This window comes from Sardina pilchardus, chromosome 3 (genome assembly GCF_963854185.1).
Source record: "Sardina pilchardus chromosome 3, fSarPil1.1, whole genome shotgun sequence".
NCBI lineage: Eukaryota > Metazoa > Chordata > Actinopteri > Clupeiformes > Clupeidae > Sardina > Sardina pilchardus.
The window spans coordinates 3766182-3782051 of record NC_084996.1 but is presented as its reverse complement, the minus strand read 5'-3'; the positions used below and the strand labels follow the sequence as shown (position 1 = coordinate 3782051).

The 15870-nt window shown below is 45.6% G+C and overlaps 1 protein-coding gene across 1 annotated transcript; it reads right to left on the bottom strand.

The window, feature by feature from the left end:
• Window positions 1–675: 675 nt before the first annotated feature.
• fscn1a (fascin actin-bundling protein 1a) lies at window positions 676–9385 on the bottom strand. Its single transcript, XM_062531395.1, has 5 exons — window positions 8400–9385; window positions 4286–4442; window positions 3848–3969; window positions 3481–3648; window positions 676–3220 (listed from the first exon to the last, which is right to left on the bottom strand). The coding sequence occupies exons 1-5, from the start codon at window positions 9220–9222 to the stop codon at window positions 3012–3014; spliced, it is 1479 nt and encodes a 492-aa protein (XP_062387379.1). The 5' UTR covers window positions 9223–9385; the 3' UTR covers window positions 676–3011.
• Between the last annotated feature and the right edge of the window lie 6485 nt (window positions 9386–15870).

Sequence of the window (15870 nt, the reverse complement as noted above, 5' to 3'; positions counted from 1 at the left end):
TGCTTAATTTAGCTATGACCGTGGTGTGGTCCATTTCTTGATTTTCTTTAACAGATGTGGGAGGGCGAGCCCCATCATGCAAATGGCTGCGGTAAGAGCAACATCCAAGCCAAGAGACAAAGGGCTCATTCATGAGCCTGGGCACCCTCAGACCAGGCCAGCCAGTCAGAAACACCGGAGGACTCGGCAAGCAATTTCTGCCCGAGGAGAAGAGGAGGGAAAAAGGCAGTTTGGAAGCCATGTCATGTGGGGAGCAGATCGAGTTCCAAAGTAAACGCTGAACGGGTTGAGTCACGGCTCCGAGGAGTTCAGGCTCCTCCATCTCCTCAAAGTCATCAGCAGAAGGGAAAAGCTTCAAGCCCAGGAGGCACAACAAAAGGCTGTGTGATGATCTTTAAAGTCCTATACAGGATAAAGGTTTTGCATGGATATGTGTGTATATAGGATTAGGGATTATGTTATTAAATTATATTAAGCACATTTAATAAAGACCTTAAATTCAATTAAAAACAAAGGCATCCATCATTGGTCTTAAAATTGGAGTTGGGAGTAAATCGGGACAGTTTCAATGGCCTCCCCGCCACACGAATGCAAAGAATATTTAATGAAACGTGTGAATTAGTGAATGTCAACGCAATCAATACCACAAAAGACCCAAGAACTTGTCCACTCCAATTCATATTCAAATGTTTTACTTTATTTCATATTGAATCTCAGTTGTATCCATGGCACAAGGAAAAAATGACCACAATATCAAAATAATAGAAAAAAATAAGGAAATACTTTTACAAAGTAGAGATGTGGAATGGTTAATGACCATACTGTATACATAGGCACAATCATCATCATACCCTTCTTTCCAAAGAACAACAATAAAACAGAAATCTCGCATCCTTATTGATTTCCTTCCATTATTCAAATTGCAGGTTATTAATAAATCAGTCTTGTGCTCAGATAAAGCTCTAAGCAGGCAGTAATCACATTTAGATTACTGCTGCATTTTCTGTAATGGTATAATGATGGCATTTGTAAAAAAGAGATAAGCACCAGTTGTCAACGACTTGTGTGGAATCTTGGGGGTGCTTAATCATTATTATTTTTATTTTTTTTGCAGTCGTGGCACCCATGAGGTTAGTTTTGCTGATTAGTGAAAACTAAGGCAGTGCTGGGCCCTTGTTTGTCATGCAGTACACTAACGTACCCTCACCAGCTGTGAGGGTGGGAAAAGATGAGACCTCCTTTTGTTTCCAGTTGTGAACGATTGACTTCATAAGCTGAGACCGAACAATCAGCTTTCTCGCCCTGCAGTGGACGGTAGTGGTATGCGGTCACGCAAGTTGAGATGATTAATCAGTTTGCCTTGTTTTTCTCTTTTTTTTCCCCTCCAAAGGATTACTATTTACAACTTGGATAACAGCGAGTAACGATAATGCAATTGAAACCATGATAATGGTCTGTGCCTTTTGAGAAAACAGGAATAAAAAGGTTCTGAGATTATTTCAAGTGAATGAAGTGCACATTCCAGGTAGACACATGCCGTTAAAAAAAAATAATGTGTGTGTAGTGAGACACATACACGCCACTCCTTCATGACCTCCATGGTGTGGGTCGCGAGGGATGGTGGGCTTCTTTTTGATGAACCATAAATATTGTGTTGAACCTGCAACAACATAACTTCGGAAGAGTACGAGTAATGGGACACCCACAACTTACACAGCACATAATGGTAGGGTGACTTCCACTTAGTTTGTTGCAGGGTTCTTTTGGAACACTTACGCATTCTGCTCATGTTCTCAAGTCATTGAGAAGGTTTTTTGAGAGATGTTCCAGTTTGCTTTACTTTCCCCCCCCCTCTCTTAATCAACAATAGCTATAATGGCACAAACAATAACATCCAGTTCATTCTTAATTAGATATTAGCACATTTCCGTCTCCCAATCAGAACAAAGTTTAAGACGGTCAGCATGTAGACCATTCTTCATACATCCTCACTTCCAGTGGTTTTGGGAGATTAACTTCATTATCTAGATCAATTAATGGCGAAGACAGAAAAAAAAATATCACATTTTTCTACAAACATTCAAACAGTTACCACTGTATCTGGCCAGTCTGGCACGATCTGGGCATGTGCGAACAGATCTGGACCATGGGGAGGGGTCGTACAACAAGGATTGGCATCAGGACGGGTAGAGGGAGAGAAGGCATCTTTTGAAACTACTGTGCTATATACAGACACTACTTTAAACTATAGGCCTCCCGGTGAGATGAGGTTATGGAATAGGATTGTGGGTAATGTATTCTCCCTTTTCTTGAATATCAGCTTCTCAGCATACACTGTACATATGGCGGAGAGTGTGTGCTCAGCCTTGTGGAGCACCTCTGCTGGATCACACTCTTTTACTCTGAGCCATCACCCCATCAAACTACAACAGATCCAGGATCAGAACCTGGTGCTTCCATTTCATCTAAATGTATTGGGAAATGCATGATACAGAGATACAAAATGAGAGGCGACAACCTCTTGTTAAGCAGCAGTTTTGAACACTGTGCCCCGCCCCGCCCCGCTCCCTCCCTCCCACCCAATTTAGATGCTGAACACTGAGAAAGTGAACAACTGGCACATCGGGAGACTAGCGCTGGGAGATTTTTTTTGGCTTTTGATCAAAGCAGGCTGACTAACGGACAGCTCTGTGAGAATTTCATGGGCTTCAGACAGTCAAATCTGAATTTGGCAGAGCAGACTCATCCCAGGGACGCTGGAATACATGTTGGGCCTCCATCTTGAAATGAAACCAGTCCTTTTACGAGGTCTCACTGAGAGCAGTGCCAGGTAAACCCTCAGCATCACTTCTCCACCAATCAAACCCTCTGTGTGCACGTTCTTTGAGAGAAAAAAAAAAAAGTTTTTGTTTTTTTTAAAAAATGCAAAAAAAAAAAAAAAAAGACCAGAAGGGAAATTATGCAAAAAACAAACCAAAACACAAAAGCCACAGTGGTTAATTTAAGTGCTTCTAGTACTCCCACATGGTGGAACTGTCCAAGTCGTCAGCGTTGGCCTTCAGAACGCCGGCGTGATCGCCCCGCAGGTACTTGCCCTCAGCCATGGCCTTGAGGGCCACCTTGTTGTAATCGCAGAACTCTAACAGGAAGTCAACAGGGGTGTCACTGCTGCTGACCACCGAAGTCTCACTCCCCACCATCCAATATTTTCCAGTGGAATCTAGAAGAAAAAAATAATTATATCGACTTTAGTCCCTGCATTTAGCCATTAGTTGCCCTCCTCCCCTCAATAATTCATCAAATGTGGAAAGAAAACCATGACTTTGGCTTGCACTGTGCCCTATTTTGCCATGGATTATAGGAGAACCAGCCAAAGACCAACCACAAAAGGAACCAAATAGAGTCTAAACTAGTGGCACAAAATGGTGGCCATTAAAGAAGCAGCCCATTCATCAGAGATGTACATAAGCCAATACAAACCTTGGAGGCTGTAGGCGCCATCCCGAAACTCCAGTCCAAAGACATCGTAGGAGGAGCGGTTGGAGTCCAGGGTCCCGGTAACCTTCCTGCAGCCGATGAAGCCATGCTCCCCACGCAGGACAATGATTGGCCGGTTGATGAGCTTCATGAGGAACTCCTCAGTCTCTCCTGGCGAAGTAAACGGATATGTTGAGCGCCGTCCAAAGAGGGACTCCAATCAACAGAACGCACCATGTCCTAATGGGGTCTATTAATCTAGCAGTGAGGATACTTCCACCACAGCCGTGCATTAATCATTTCTAGATGTAGAGACCAAGTTCACCTTAAATCTCTCAGCACTAATTGCAACTAGGACCTCTTCTCTCACCTGCGGCGTCGATAGTGGCTGCCAACTGCCCATTCTTCTTGGCTGCAACATATTTTCCATTGGCAGCACGGAGAGTAATTCTCTTCTCACGCCATTCGATGTCGAAATAGCAATTTGCGGTCCTGCACACAAAATGGTGATGAGAAGCTTGCCAAGAGTCACAAAATATAGGCTGGAGCTTTTAAGAAGCTGAAGAACTGGAGCTGAAGAACATGCAAACAGCTGTCTTTAAGCTCTAATGAATAAATCATTTCCTTAGCTAGCTAACAAATAACAACGTCTGCAAAGGGCTTCACATTTGGAGAAATGGACCAGCAATGCAAGTCATTCTTATTTATGCTTCCCAAAGTTTTACTGTAGGGAGCAATGCATTTATATACAGTTCAGTGATTGGATAGTTTTGAGCGTGGAATAAAGATTTAACGGCTCCTGACTCACTTGGTGGAGGCTGTGCACTGGAGGCCACCGTTGGCGGTGAGGGTCCAGTACTTCCCAGTGCAGGTCCTGAAAGCACACTTCTTGGTGTCCTTGCTGATCTCCATCTGAAAGGTCTCCTGGTCGCCCTCCTCGTCCTGGTTGGCAGACAGATCCATGCCTGGCAGGGAAGCGAGAGGAGAAGACACAGTGTGGGCTTTACGGTCATCGCTGGGATTACTCTGAAATCCTGCTTATTTGACAAATGCCGGCGGGGGAAAGGAATGTAGTCTTTGATCTGCCTTAGCGACTCTAATTGAGCAAAATAAGTCTTTAAACAAGCAAGGGAGATGGCAAGAGCCTAGATTAGAGCAGCTTCGACCTCCGGTCTCAACTGGCTGCACGGGTCGCGTAAAGTGCCAGTGGCGCTCAACTCCTTTTGCCATGGACGCACACACACACACACACACCCTGCCAACACCACGGGGAGGTAATCTCCTCAGGAATTGTGGACCATCACACACATGCCAGGATGCTCAATGGGACATTTCATGGAAAACATTTGGGCCTGAGGGGGTTCATAAAGCTACATCCGTTTCATTTAGGTTGACAACAAAAAGGGTCCACTGCCAGATACGGCAAAACACCAGAGGTCCAGTTGTTTACTATGAAATCAAGTTAAGACCCCATAATGGGGTGGGTGGCAGCGGTTATGGTAGATAATGCAGGCATAGAAAGACCTAACTGCCAATGAATCACCCATTCATGTCCATATACTGCCCACTACACAACAGTATATCTAGCGTATGATGTCAGGCGGACAGTACAAAGACTCTTTTCATACTTTCCCACAGCAAATGGATGTCAAATATCCTAATGTTATCCCTTTCCTCAATAACAACATCCCCAGGAGCTCAAATATCCAGACACGATGCACTCCACTAAAACTATTAACTGGAAAAAAGAAAAGAATAAAAGAGGGGAAAAAGAGCCTTTTTTTGCTAGTCTTAATCATTCACAATCTCACACACTGCTCTACTAATCTGCACCGCTGTGACTGATTTCATGTATGTACTTTTCCTGGCTCTTAAAACGGCCCAAGCCCAACACGCAATGGTTAAGAATTACCATGCCAGAGCCAGGGCTCTCTCTGTAGAGCAGAGATTGAGTTTCTGCAGAAATATGCAGAGGATGAATGAGCAAGGAAAATAAATGACCAAGATGAGAAACACATGCTCCCAAACGGTCAATCTGCAGGGGAGAATGACTAAGAGGGTTTAGAGCCAGCTTTAAATCAATCCTGGACCTGAGAGGGAAAGAGGCCAAGCAAGAGAAGAGGGCTCAGAGAAGAGAGAAAAAAAGTGATCACTTCTCAGTCCATTGCATCTTCACCCAGCACTTTTAGCTTTTTCAAGCCACCAGCAGCCTCACTGTCTAACCAGGAAACATACACCCACACACATCAATTCTCCCCCTCCCCCACATCAACTCATTTTCTCCTGGGGGCATTTGTACAGACATCAGGGCTGTGGATGTTGCACTACATTGCTTCAACTGCACAGTGTGAAGGTGCAATGATCTTGGTGTGAAACTGGTGGCCAGCAGACAGCAGTAGTAGGTGCTTTTATATGCTGCAGTGCATGCATCCCTGCATAATTTCAATGTGAATTCAAATGGAATCCGAATACAAAGCAAGTTAAAAAAAAGTGACAACACGAATACGCAAGTCTATTCTCATTGAAGGATGGCAGTGGGGCAGCAGGGTATGCGGGTCATGAATATGGCCTCCACAGGGCTCCAGACCAGAGAAAACATAAAAGGGAGACAGCTATCTGTTTAAACCCTTGCTGAGCTTGAGGAATGGCCAACAAACCTTGACTGGCAATTGGCAAGGAAGAGCCCCCCAAAAACAAGCCGGGGTGGGGGTGGGGGGGCGGGCAGATAAGGGGACAGCCATCAGCATAAAAAACCCCTCAAATCCTAATCCTCCAGCCAGACTGATAAATTGGGTGAGAGAAGCCACTGGAGACTCTGGTCTTGAGCACGTTATTAATGCCTACAGAATGCAGGGGCTTTCCCTCTCCATGTGGTTTGTGTGTGAGAGAGAGAGAGAGAGGAGAGTCGTCAGCCTGCCTTCCTGCCTCCCTGCCTGCCTGCCTCCCTCTCTCTCTCTCTCTCTCTCTCTCTCTCCCCACCTCCTCTGGCCGGCGAGGCCCCCATTGTTCGGGGAGCTGTGCTGTGGAGGCTGCTGAGCGAAGCAGCTGGGGTGCAGCGCGAGGAGGAGGCGAGGACAGATCACTCTGCCTTTGTTCTCCTTCAACCACGCCACCCTCCGCAGGCCTGCCCCCCCCCCCCCCCCCCCCAGTCTCCCCCGGCCTCCCCTCTCTCTCCCTCTCCCTCTCTCGCCCGTCTCTTTCATCACCACCCAGCACAATCTCAGGCCATTCACTCGACCCTACAAAATGCTCCACAACAATCCAAGCACATGGTTCAAAGATGGAGGGTGGGGGGTGAAAAACAAATCTCTCATTCGGCAAAACCACTGAATTCAATTTGCTGTTGAGTGTTTCAGAGGGAAAAACACAGACCGTATTGGACCAGATTTATCCTAATGTGATTGCATACGTCTGGTGATTAGGCCATATTTGGACAAAACATCGTGTGGGGTTGATCACAATACTAGAAGGGGAGGGGCAGAGATTATCTTGTGAAATACTGATTATATCACCCCAGCCAGATGCCCCCCCCCCCCCTTCCAAAATAAAAACACAATGCTGATGGCATATGCCTTACTCTGAACCAATAAGCAAATTCACCGCAGAAGCCTGTGGGGCACAAGCGTTTTCTCAAAATCACAAACATGAATACAAGTGAAAGCCCAGCTGAAAAGAAAAAACAAAGGCCGCTGCACGCGAGTGAATCGCTCTTCTCCCCCTCTTTACTCAGACCTGCAGAGAGAGGGACCACGTGTCACGGTCACCACCACCACCAGCCTCTTGGCATCCATCCAGCACACTGGCACAGAAAAGCCCTGCACACCCCCTGCATGTCAGCCAGGGATGAGGTTTCAGCATCTTTGTCTGAAGCACTGCAGTGTATCGCACAGGAAAAAAAAAGACTGGGAAAAAAAGGAGTCAAGAAAAGCAAACCCACACACCAGCGGCAGTGCTCTAGTACTTTGAAATAGACACTTATTCTGGTCAAAACATCCCTAATGCCAGAAGAAGGTCAAAAGTCTGCAGTGATGAGTGCCAGGTAACCTTAGGGGTCTTTTCTGCCTTTTAAATAGAGATTGATGGGGTACATTACAGGGCAAGGCAGTAGAGAAATGTTTTGCCACTTAAAATGATGGATTTGTTTCAAATCTAATACAAGCCAGTGTTACATTCTTGCACACATTATTGTTTTCTGATCCATTCTCTTGGGACTTTACAGTAATGGCCTGATTCACTCATAATTCAATTGCAAGATGCCGGCAACTTCACAATGGGGCGATAGTAGCCGGCATGCAGCCTAGAAATTAAATTCACAGTTATGTGTTACTGCATATCTCGCTGGTCACACGTATAAATCAAAGTTTTATGATATTCAGGTGATTTGTAGCCTACAACATAAGGTTCTGTTCAGGGAGGGAAGGGAACCATTTCAATGAATTGTGTCACAATGCAATTCAAAATGGAGACTAGCTTCCCCCCCTCCAATACTCTTTCTGCTTCAAAATGGTTCTCCTCAACATCTGTGAAATGATGGGGTTCACATACTTGAATGGCTTAGAATGCCTTTTAGTCGTGTGGAGTGCCATTTTATGCCTGGCAATAATTACAAATGCAGCAGATCCACCCATGGCCACACAGGAACCACAGACAGAAAAGGATGGGTGTATGCATATGAGTCTGAGCTGCATATGTCTACTGGCATATAGGCTATATATAAATATATTTTTTAAATTAAAGGTTGTACATGGTTTATGGCTTAAATGAGCTGATGGTAGTTGTATTAGCAGTCTTTCGTTTTACACCCATGTCAGTAAATCAATTACAGCTGAAGCTAAACACAAACTGTGATTTGCTAGTCTCACTGTCAGCCACTCAATTTATGCCCACACTTTGATAATGCGTGTGGAAAGTACTTAGCCTACCTTGTCTTGTAGATACGTTCCTGTCATTGCCCGCAGTAAGCACCACTTGAGGATGACTCTGCTCCAGGACAAAAAGCTCGTCTTTCCCAACCTTGGAGCTCTTGCCGGACTTCATGGTTCCACTGGGACCAGAGGGAGCGAGGTATTTACCACCACAGTCTCTGAACGCCACCTTCCCAGACCTGAACTCCAGCGTGTATCCAGTCGTCTTGTCAGGCTTTAGCGACAGGCTGCCATCGTTCTTCAGGAAACGGTTATCGGATGTCTGCAGGTGGTACCTCTGCTCCTGGAACACCAAGGTGATCAGGGAATCGACGCCCCAAGGAACATCTCTGTCAATGGCAATCTCGTCTTGTTTGGAGCTCAGGTGTGCGTACCTCTTCCTCGTCAAGCTGAAGATGTTGACCTGGGGATGCATAGCAATGTGGACACTCCATTTTTCGGCAATGGAGATGGTTTGAGCAAAGCAGGTAATTCTGTCTTCGGTGCCCCCCAGATAACGCTTGTGGGGCTCGGACTGCAGGGACCAGCGCCCATCATCATGTGCAGTGATCACAAACCCACAATCAGGACTCGGGGTCTCACTTTCACCTGTGACGTTGCCATCTTTGTCTGCTGCAATGTACCGTCCGAGGTGGCTTTTCAGAAAGAAAATGTTGGAGTCATCACCGTTCTGCTCCAGTGTCCAAATCTGTTTCTTCTTCATGCTGGTCGCTGAGGCATTGATCTTGAACCCGAATGTCTCGGCCGTGAGATACTTGTTCCCACAATTGATGAGCCCAAACTGGATTTTGAGCATGTCACTGGTTCCGTTTGCCGTCATGGTGATTTGTTTTGGTGGAAGAGAGGATGCTCGTTAGGCTTCGTTGGAGTGGAAAGGGTGGATGTTTCTGCTCTCGCACGGTGGATGGAATAATGCCCGAGTGGTCTCTTTGTTTGGGGGGAGCGTGCGCGCCCTGTTCTGAAGCCTCTCTCAGCGCGAGCTTGAAGCCACAGCTGCTGCTTTTATACAGATGAATGATGTCAGGCGGACCGCCCCGCCCCCAATGTAGAAGTGAATCTCAAAAACCTCAGTCATCATAGCCCTATATTCAAATGCCAATTAATGTTAAACCTCACGATAGCCCTAAACACTGTTCAGTTTATTCACCAACGAACGCAGACGAATATTGTATCGATTTGAGTAGGCTATATGTTAATGCTGTAGCACAATAAATCAGTTCTGATGTATGACTGAAAATATAGGGCATTCAGACAGAAACTTGTAATTACAGTAATCCACGCTGATTCTCTATTTTCATAACACACAATTTCAGTTGTTGAACATTGATGCTTAAGTGCTTTTTGACTTGTAGATGAGCCCCACTTTCCTTGCCACTGGAGAGGATGAGGAAACAGCTAGGACTGAGTGTGTTTGTCCTCACAAAGATCTATTCATAGTTTGAACATGCAGATCAGAAGTTCAGGAAGACAGAGTCAAATAAACAGTGACTCACGCCAAATGATATTGGCATGACACACGGGCACACACATCCCTTGAAACCTGAGTTTAATGCCTTGCTTGCTTAAACCGTCTCTTACTGATACTCTTGGTATTTTTAGGTGTAGAATCCTTACCATCCACAGTTTCTGAAATATCAGTCAGACTCAGGAAGTTAAGTCTTATATTTAAGAGCAGGGCCGGCTCCAGGCAGGGACCAGAGTGGGCTAAGCCCACCCAAACATTGTGTCCTTCCCACCCAAACAAAGTCGAGATTTTTTTTTTTCAGTAGTGCATCTGTGCAGTGTGCAACCGAAAACCCAGCCTGAATGTAGATGAGTTGGTGTTTAGTGTAATGTAGCAAGCTGGTACATAGCTGTCTGCCTATGCGTGTTAAGTAAACCCCCTCCTGATGCCTTAAAGGAAAATCTGCCCCTTTTTCACATAGATCTCAGTTTCTCATAGTCAATGAGTACAGTCGGTACAAGTAAAAATACTAAAACAACCGGTGCTAGCTCGAGATGCTGCAGCCAGGTAGCCACAGTGCAGTATTGAACAAAGGGCATTTATAGATGCCCCCAGAGTGTAGTACTGTAGCTGTCTGGGCTGCTCTAACGGCAGGGATGGGCAAAAAATACATCAAAATGTATTTTAAAATAAAATATAAAATACCTTAATTTTAAGTGTATCAAAAAATAAACTACAAAATACATGAGCCACACCATGCATCAAAATAAAATACTGCATTTTTTTGTATTTTGAAAGTAATACTAAAAAGAAAAACACTAAAATATACCTGTTAAAAGAAGATGATATAACTTTGCTGTGTATTGTAATCTATCCCTTCATCAATAAACTGACAATGTGGACAGTGTTTGAGAGCAAAAGCTTTTCCATAAGCCTTAACCTGCAAACAACAACTAGCCTACTGTATGCTGACCTGCCTGTTACATCTCATGGCCTTAATACTGTATCAGAGATGCACTCAAAAAGTCACAACTTAACATGTCAAGTGGATGTCTAGGGACAAGTCTCGTCAATGCATGCCCAGATTGAGCAACGTAGCAGGGGCAACCACATAACCGGTCCCATCCATGTATGATTGGATGATTAAGGTTCTCATGAAACTGACGAACAAAGTTCTCATGAAACTTGAGGTTGGTATGAGAGGGAGTGTATTGTGTGTGTGAGCAATCTACAAGTTACTACTTGATTTTTTTGTGTAACATTTGCTCTCCCACCCAAATATAGTAAGCTAGAACCGGCCCTGTTTGGGAGTGTATTGCCTTTATGAAGTGACAATTACATTAATTTGCCTTTGTCTATAGGAACAAATGGTTGTCTTTGTTTACCAAAATCCCAAAAAGGTAATCTACTTACTTTTTCTTTCATGGTGACAATTATCATGTAAACAAGACAATCAGATACAGACTAATTGAGGAATCCAATCAGTATGACCCTTAACTGCCCTATTCCATCCAAGTGGACCCCCCAGGGGGCTCGGCATCTACAGTATGCAGTGGAATGGTGTAGTGTTAACAGAGAGATAGTGTTTGGGGGATTAAGGACAACAAGGCTTGCACCAAGTCATTCCAGGGGAATTTCCTCTAACTCTTGAATTCTCTCCCCATGTGTGTTTAGTAGCCTACTAGAGCTCACAATCCCAGATGAGGCCCTGATGTGCTGGGACTCTTGGCACAGCTACAGTTGGAATAACTATGCTTGAGGTAAACTCTGAAAATGTACAGGGGCGTAATTGCAGGTCGCTTAGTATCATAGCCAGATCCTGGAGACAGCTTATGCAAGGGCGGTGGTGTGTGAAAGAGCGTGTGTGTGTCCATGTGCAAGTGTGTTTTAAAGAGTGTTTTGTGTGTGTTTATGCCTGCGTGTTTGTGGTGTGTGAGAGAGGCAATCTCCAGTTCACAGTCTATTATAATTCAGCTCACCCTTGTCTGCACACAGCTATCTCCCATTCCAGATGGTTAGCTCTTTTGTTGGAAATGATAGTGCATTTGTTGTGCAGTGGATATGGGATACATTCTCACACTACAGCCATGCGCCATTTTAATCATCAGTCGTGAATGCAGACAACAGTGCCATCATTTGTTGAAGATGTACATATTGACAAGCGAAGAGATTATGTGGCGAACGATACATTTAGTTGCGACTCGTTTTAGTTTAATACTGTATTCATTTTCCCTTCCCAGAGACAGCTATTGGAGACCTAGTTCCATCCATCTGCATTATCTGAGCTCAAGGAAGGGAGCGAAGAAGGGAAGAGGGGAGTAAGAGAGGGAGGGAGGGAGAGAGAGAGAGAGGGGCTATCTTTGTTCACACCCTGCAAAGCTACAGTAGTTGCCATGGTGATGGCATTCTATCTCCCGTGCGAAAAATCACCGGCTCTGCTGCATACATGAGGCGAACAGATCAAATGAAACCGCCTTTCATCTTTCTTTCCCCTCCCCAAAATAATTCCAATATTTGCATTAGAGACACTGATTCCTGGAAGGCATTTGCATATACTCGACATATTCAATATATTTAAAATATGATAATTATGGCTTTTTAATATGGTCTCCATGGAATTTCTACATTTCTGTAGAGGAGTCTTCCACAGTATTTTTTTTAACAACATAGCAAGCCACCACCTCAGTGAACTAGTATTTAAAGAAATATTTGTAAAAAAAAAATGTTATCTTATCAAATATGGTTGTGATGGTGTGATCTTGGCTGGCCTATAGCTAAACAGGCTTCCTGTTGAGGGTCATGTGGTTTCGATGCTGTGCCACGCTGGTCTGAGGTGTCACTGACCCTGTCACACTCCAGATGGCTAAAGGAAAGAGCAGACGTGTGTTTGTGTGCGTGTCTGTGTATGTGTGTCTTCACACTTCCAGTGACATTCAAATCCTCTCACAGTTAGCCATGGCGGCTCAAGTGCAGATTAACCAATGACAATCTTTTAATTTCTCATTCCCTCTCTCTCTCTTCCTCACTTACCCTCTCGTTATCTTTTTTCCCTCACTACCTTTCTATTGATTGACTTATCTGCCTGTCTCTATCTCCTGACACTGTTCTGAGTGTGTGTCGATGTGCGGAGCGGGAGATGCAGTGTCATGCGTGTCCATGGCTGACTCGAGCTGCCGCAGCACTGCGTCAGGCCAGCCAATCAGCAGCTAGACGCTGTCTGAGTAGATGCAGCAGCCGCCGCCAGAACCCCCCCCCCCCCCCCCCCCCCCCCCGCCCCCGCTCCCAACCTCCCCTCCCCTCCCCCAATCCTGCCTCAACTCACCCCACACACCTCACCGCCTCAGCCAATCAGGCTGCAGCGATGTGGGCCGGGCAAGACCCAGAGAAGCAGAGGCGGCCCCCCCACCACCACTCCAGCGCCTCAGCAGCAGCAACAGCGGCAGCAGCAGCAGTGAGAACAATCCCAGGGCTTGTCTTCATGGCAGAGGCAGCCATGACTAATGCTTCATAATGCCGACATCTTGTTTACGGCAGGGCGAACACAACAACTTTACAGTCCCTCTTCCAAAATAACTCTGCGCCCCCCTGGCCATTACAGCCCATTAACAATACAGTAATAGTTACGAGCTTGAACTAATTGACTACATGCATGACAACGCAACTTCACGTGACAGTGATCTATTCCAGGTCAAAGACCATTAAGCTTGGTTTCAACCACCCCACCGTCACCCACCCCACCCCCCCTCCAAACAGCTGAGGTGAGCCATGAAGCTATCCTCAGACAGCCTTTGGGCTTCATGATTCACATCCTGTCTCTCTCTCTCTCACCGGGAGCCCCAGCTCTTCCTCCGTGGGTGTGTGTGCATGGGAATAAATATGACAACGGCTCGTTCAGCGACGCCCATCCCCCGCTCCCTGTGCCAGTTCCTGTGACCCCCCTCTTCGTGGCTGATGGTAATTGTCAGTAATAGACTGTAAACATTTATGTCTCACTGCCCTCAGCCACTGTGTGTGTAAGAGGTATGCTCTACTACACGGAGAGAATCAGAGAGAGAGAGAGAGAGAGAGAAAACTCATCTAGATTTAGTGTTTGTTTCTGCTTTGCTGACATGTTATTTGGTGGAGAGTTAAGCTGAGCTTTTGATGTTGTTGGACCTGTTTGACCTACTAAATGAAACCCACTTACCCCTATTTGAGCAAGACATATGTGCCAGGCCTACTTCCTCTCATACCTCTGGCTCCTACTGAGAGAGGAGGGACCCAGTGACTGCAAGTGGAGCGGCCACATATCCCCCCACCTCCATGCCCATTCATATAAAATATTAACGTTTTCTATTTACGGAAGCCGCCTGACTGCATCATCGGTGCTCCTCCAGCAACTTAGAAAGTGCCCTCCCTTCTGACAACCGCCGTTTCTCCTCTCTGGCTGGCATCTCTCATCCACAGACTTCATATCTTTTCAGCTGACTGGCTGTCTGCTGCATGGCTGGATCCCACAGAGCCAGGCTGACAGAGCGTGTTGTCTGTGTCGGGGTGGGCTCACTGATTGACCTATATAACGCACTCCCTTTGTAGGTCAGCTCACTGTACTGTCGTGTAGTTCTACTGTAAAACAATATGCTGCATCAACAGCTATTGAAATGTGACGCTACGCTCTTGAAGGAGGACTTAGTAGATTTATCTTCTCCTGTAAAGTTAATAATTGTTACCATGTCCTCCAGCTTTTTGTCAGTGACTCTTGGAATTGCAGTCTCTCTCAAAGGGGGGCCTATAGCTGGTAGGTGGCGGGAGGGACGCATCCTTGGCCCGAGACCAGCAACAGATTAGTAGTTAAATTCGAATAGGAACTCTCTCCATCGTTGGGAATTAGTACTTTGTTTCTAAATCTCCTTACAAGCGCTGCTTGGCCTGCACCGCCAGCATGAAATGATTAAAAGAAAGAGGCTTGCCGACCAGATGTGTGGCTGCAGACAAATCCCAAACTCGCCACATCAACCTGGTTAACTCACACAAACTCACAGTTGCATCATCTCTCCCTCTCTCTCTCTGCGTGTGCCTGGAAAACACACTCAGGCTCACGCATACTCACGCATTGGACAGCTGACCGACTTTCACCTCACAGTTTCCACGGTGCTCCAGATTTTACCTGCTGTTGTTGACCAGTATAGGTCAGCTATTGGCTGTTTCTTATTCACCACAGGAGGCTGACAGGAAGAGCCTGTGGAGAGGCCAACCATCTTTAGAAGAGCAACATTTGCTTCCATTTCCTTCAGTTTCCTGTTGTTAGGAAAACAATCATGAAAAACAGCATCTTCGTTATTTCCACTTGTAAGTGATCAAAGCTGCTTTTGAAATCTTGAAAGAGTTTTTCTTTATTAATTCCTTTTTTTTCATGTGCCAAAGTATATAAATCAGATCAAAAAGTTAGTAAAAATAGAAACATCTCATCTTACTCCAGTATTAAGAGAATGAAAGACAAGCAAACTGCTTTTATTTAACTTCTCTCTCAAAACACTGTGGCATATATAGTTCACAACCCCAACTGCAGTGTCTGTGTAGTACTCAGTATGATTTCTGAAAGAACGGTGTTCTCCTCCTTGTTAAGTTTGGTATGCGTGTGTTTTTTTGATGTGATGTTCAGTTAACACTTTCGCCAGATGTTCAAAAGGTGTGGACTGACTGACGGACACGACACAGAGGGGGGAAGGAGACGGGGAAAACCCACTAGCCCATTTTACTGCGGCGTTAAATCTTTCACTGCGGCTCTATTTCCTGACCAATTCAAATTCACATTTTGATCGTCGGCCACGATTAGCTTCCATCAGAGCTGAGTGATGTTTGAGCTGGAAATAGGATATATACAGCATGAGCGCTGAAGACAGAAGAAAACAGAGAGAGAGAGAGAGAGAGAGAGAGAGAGAGGGGGGGGGAGAAAAGCGAGCAAGAGAGAGACTTCAGATGGAGGCCAGGCGTGTGGTGCTGGAGCTCCACCGTGCTCCCCGCTCGGCGATGGCCCTCTTCCAG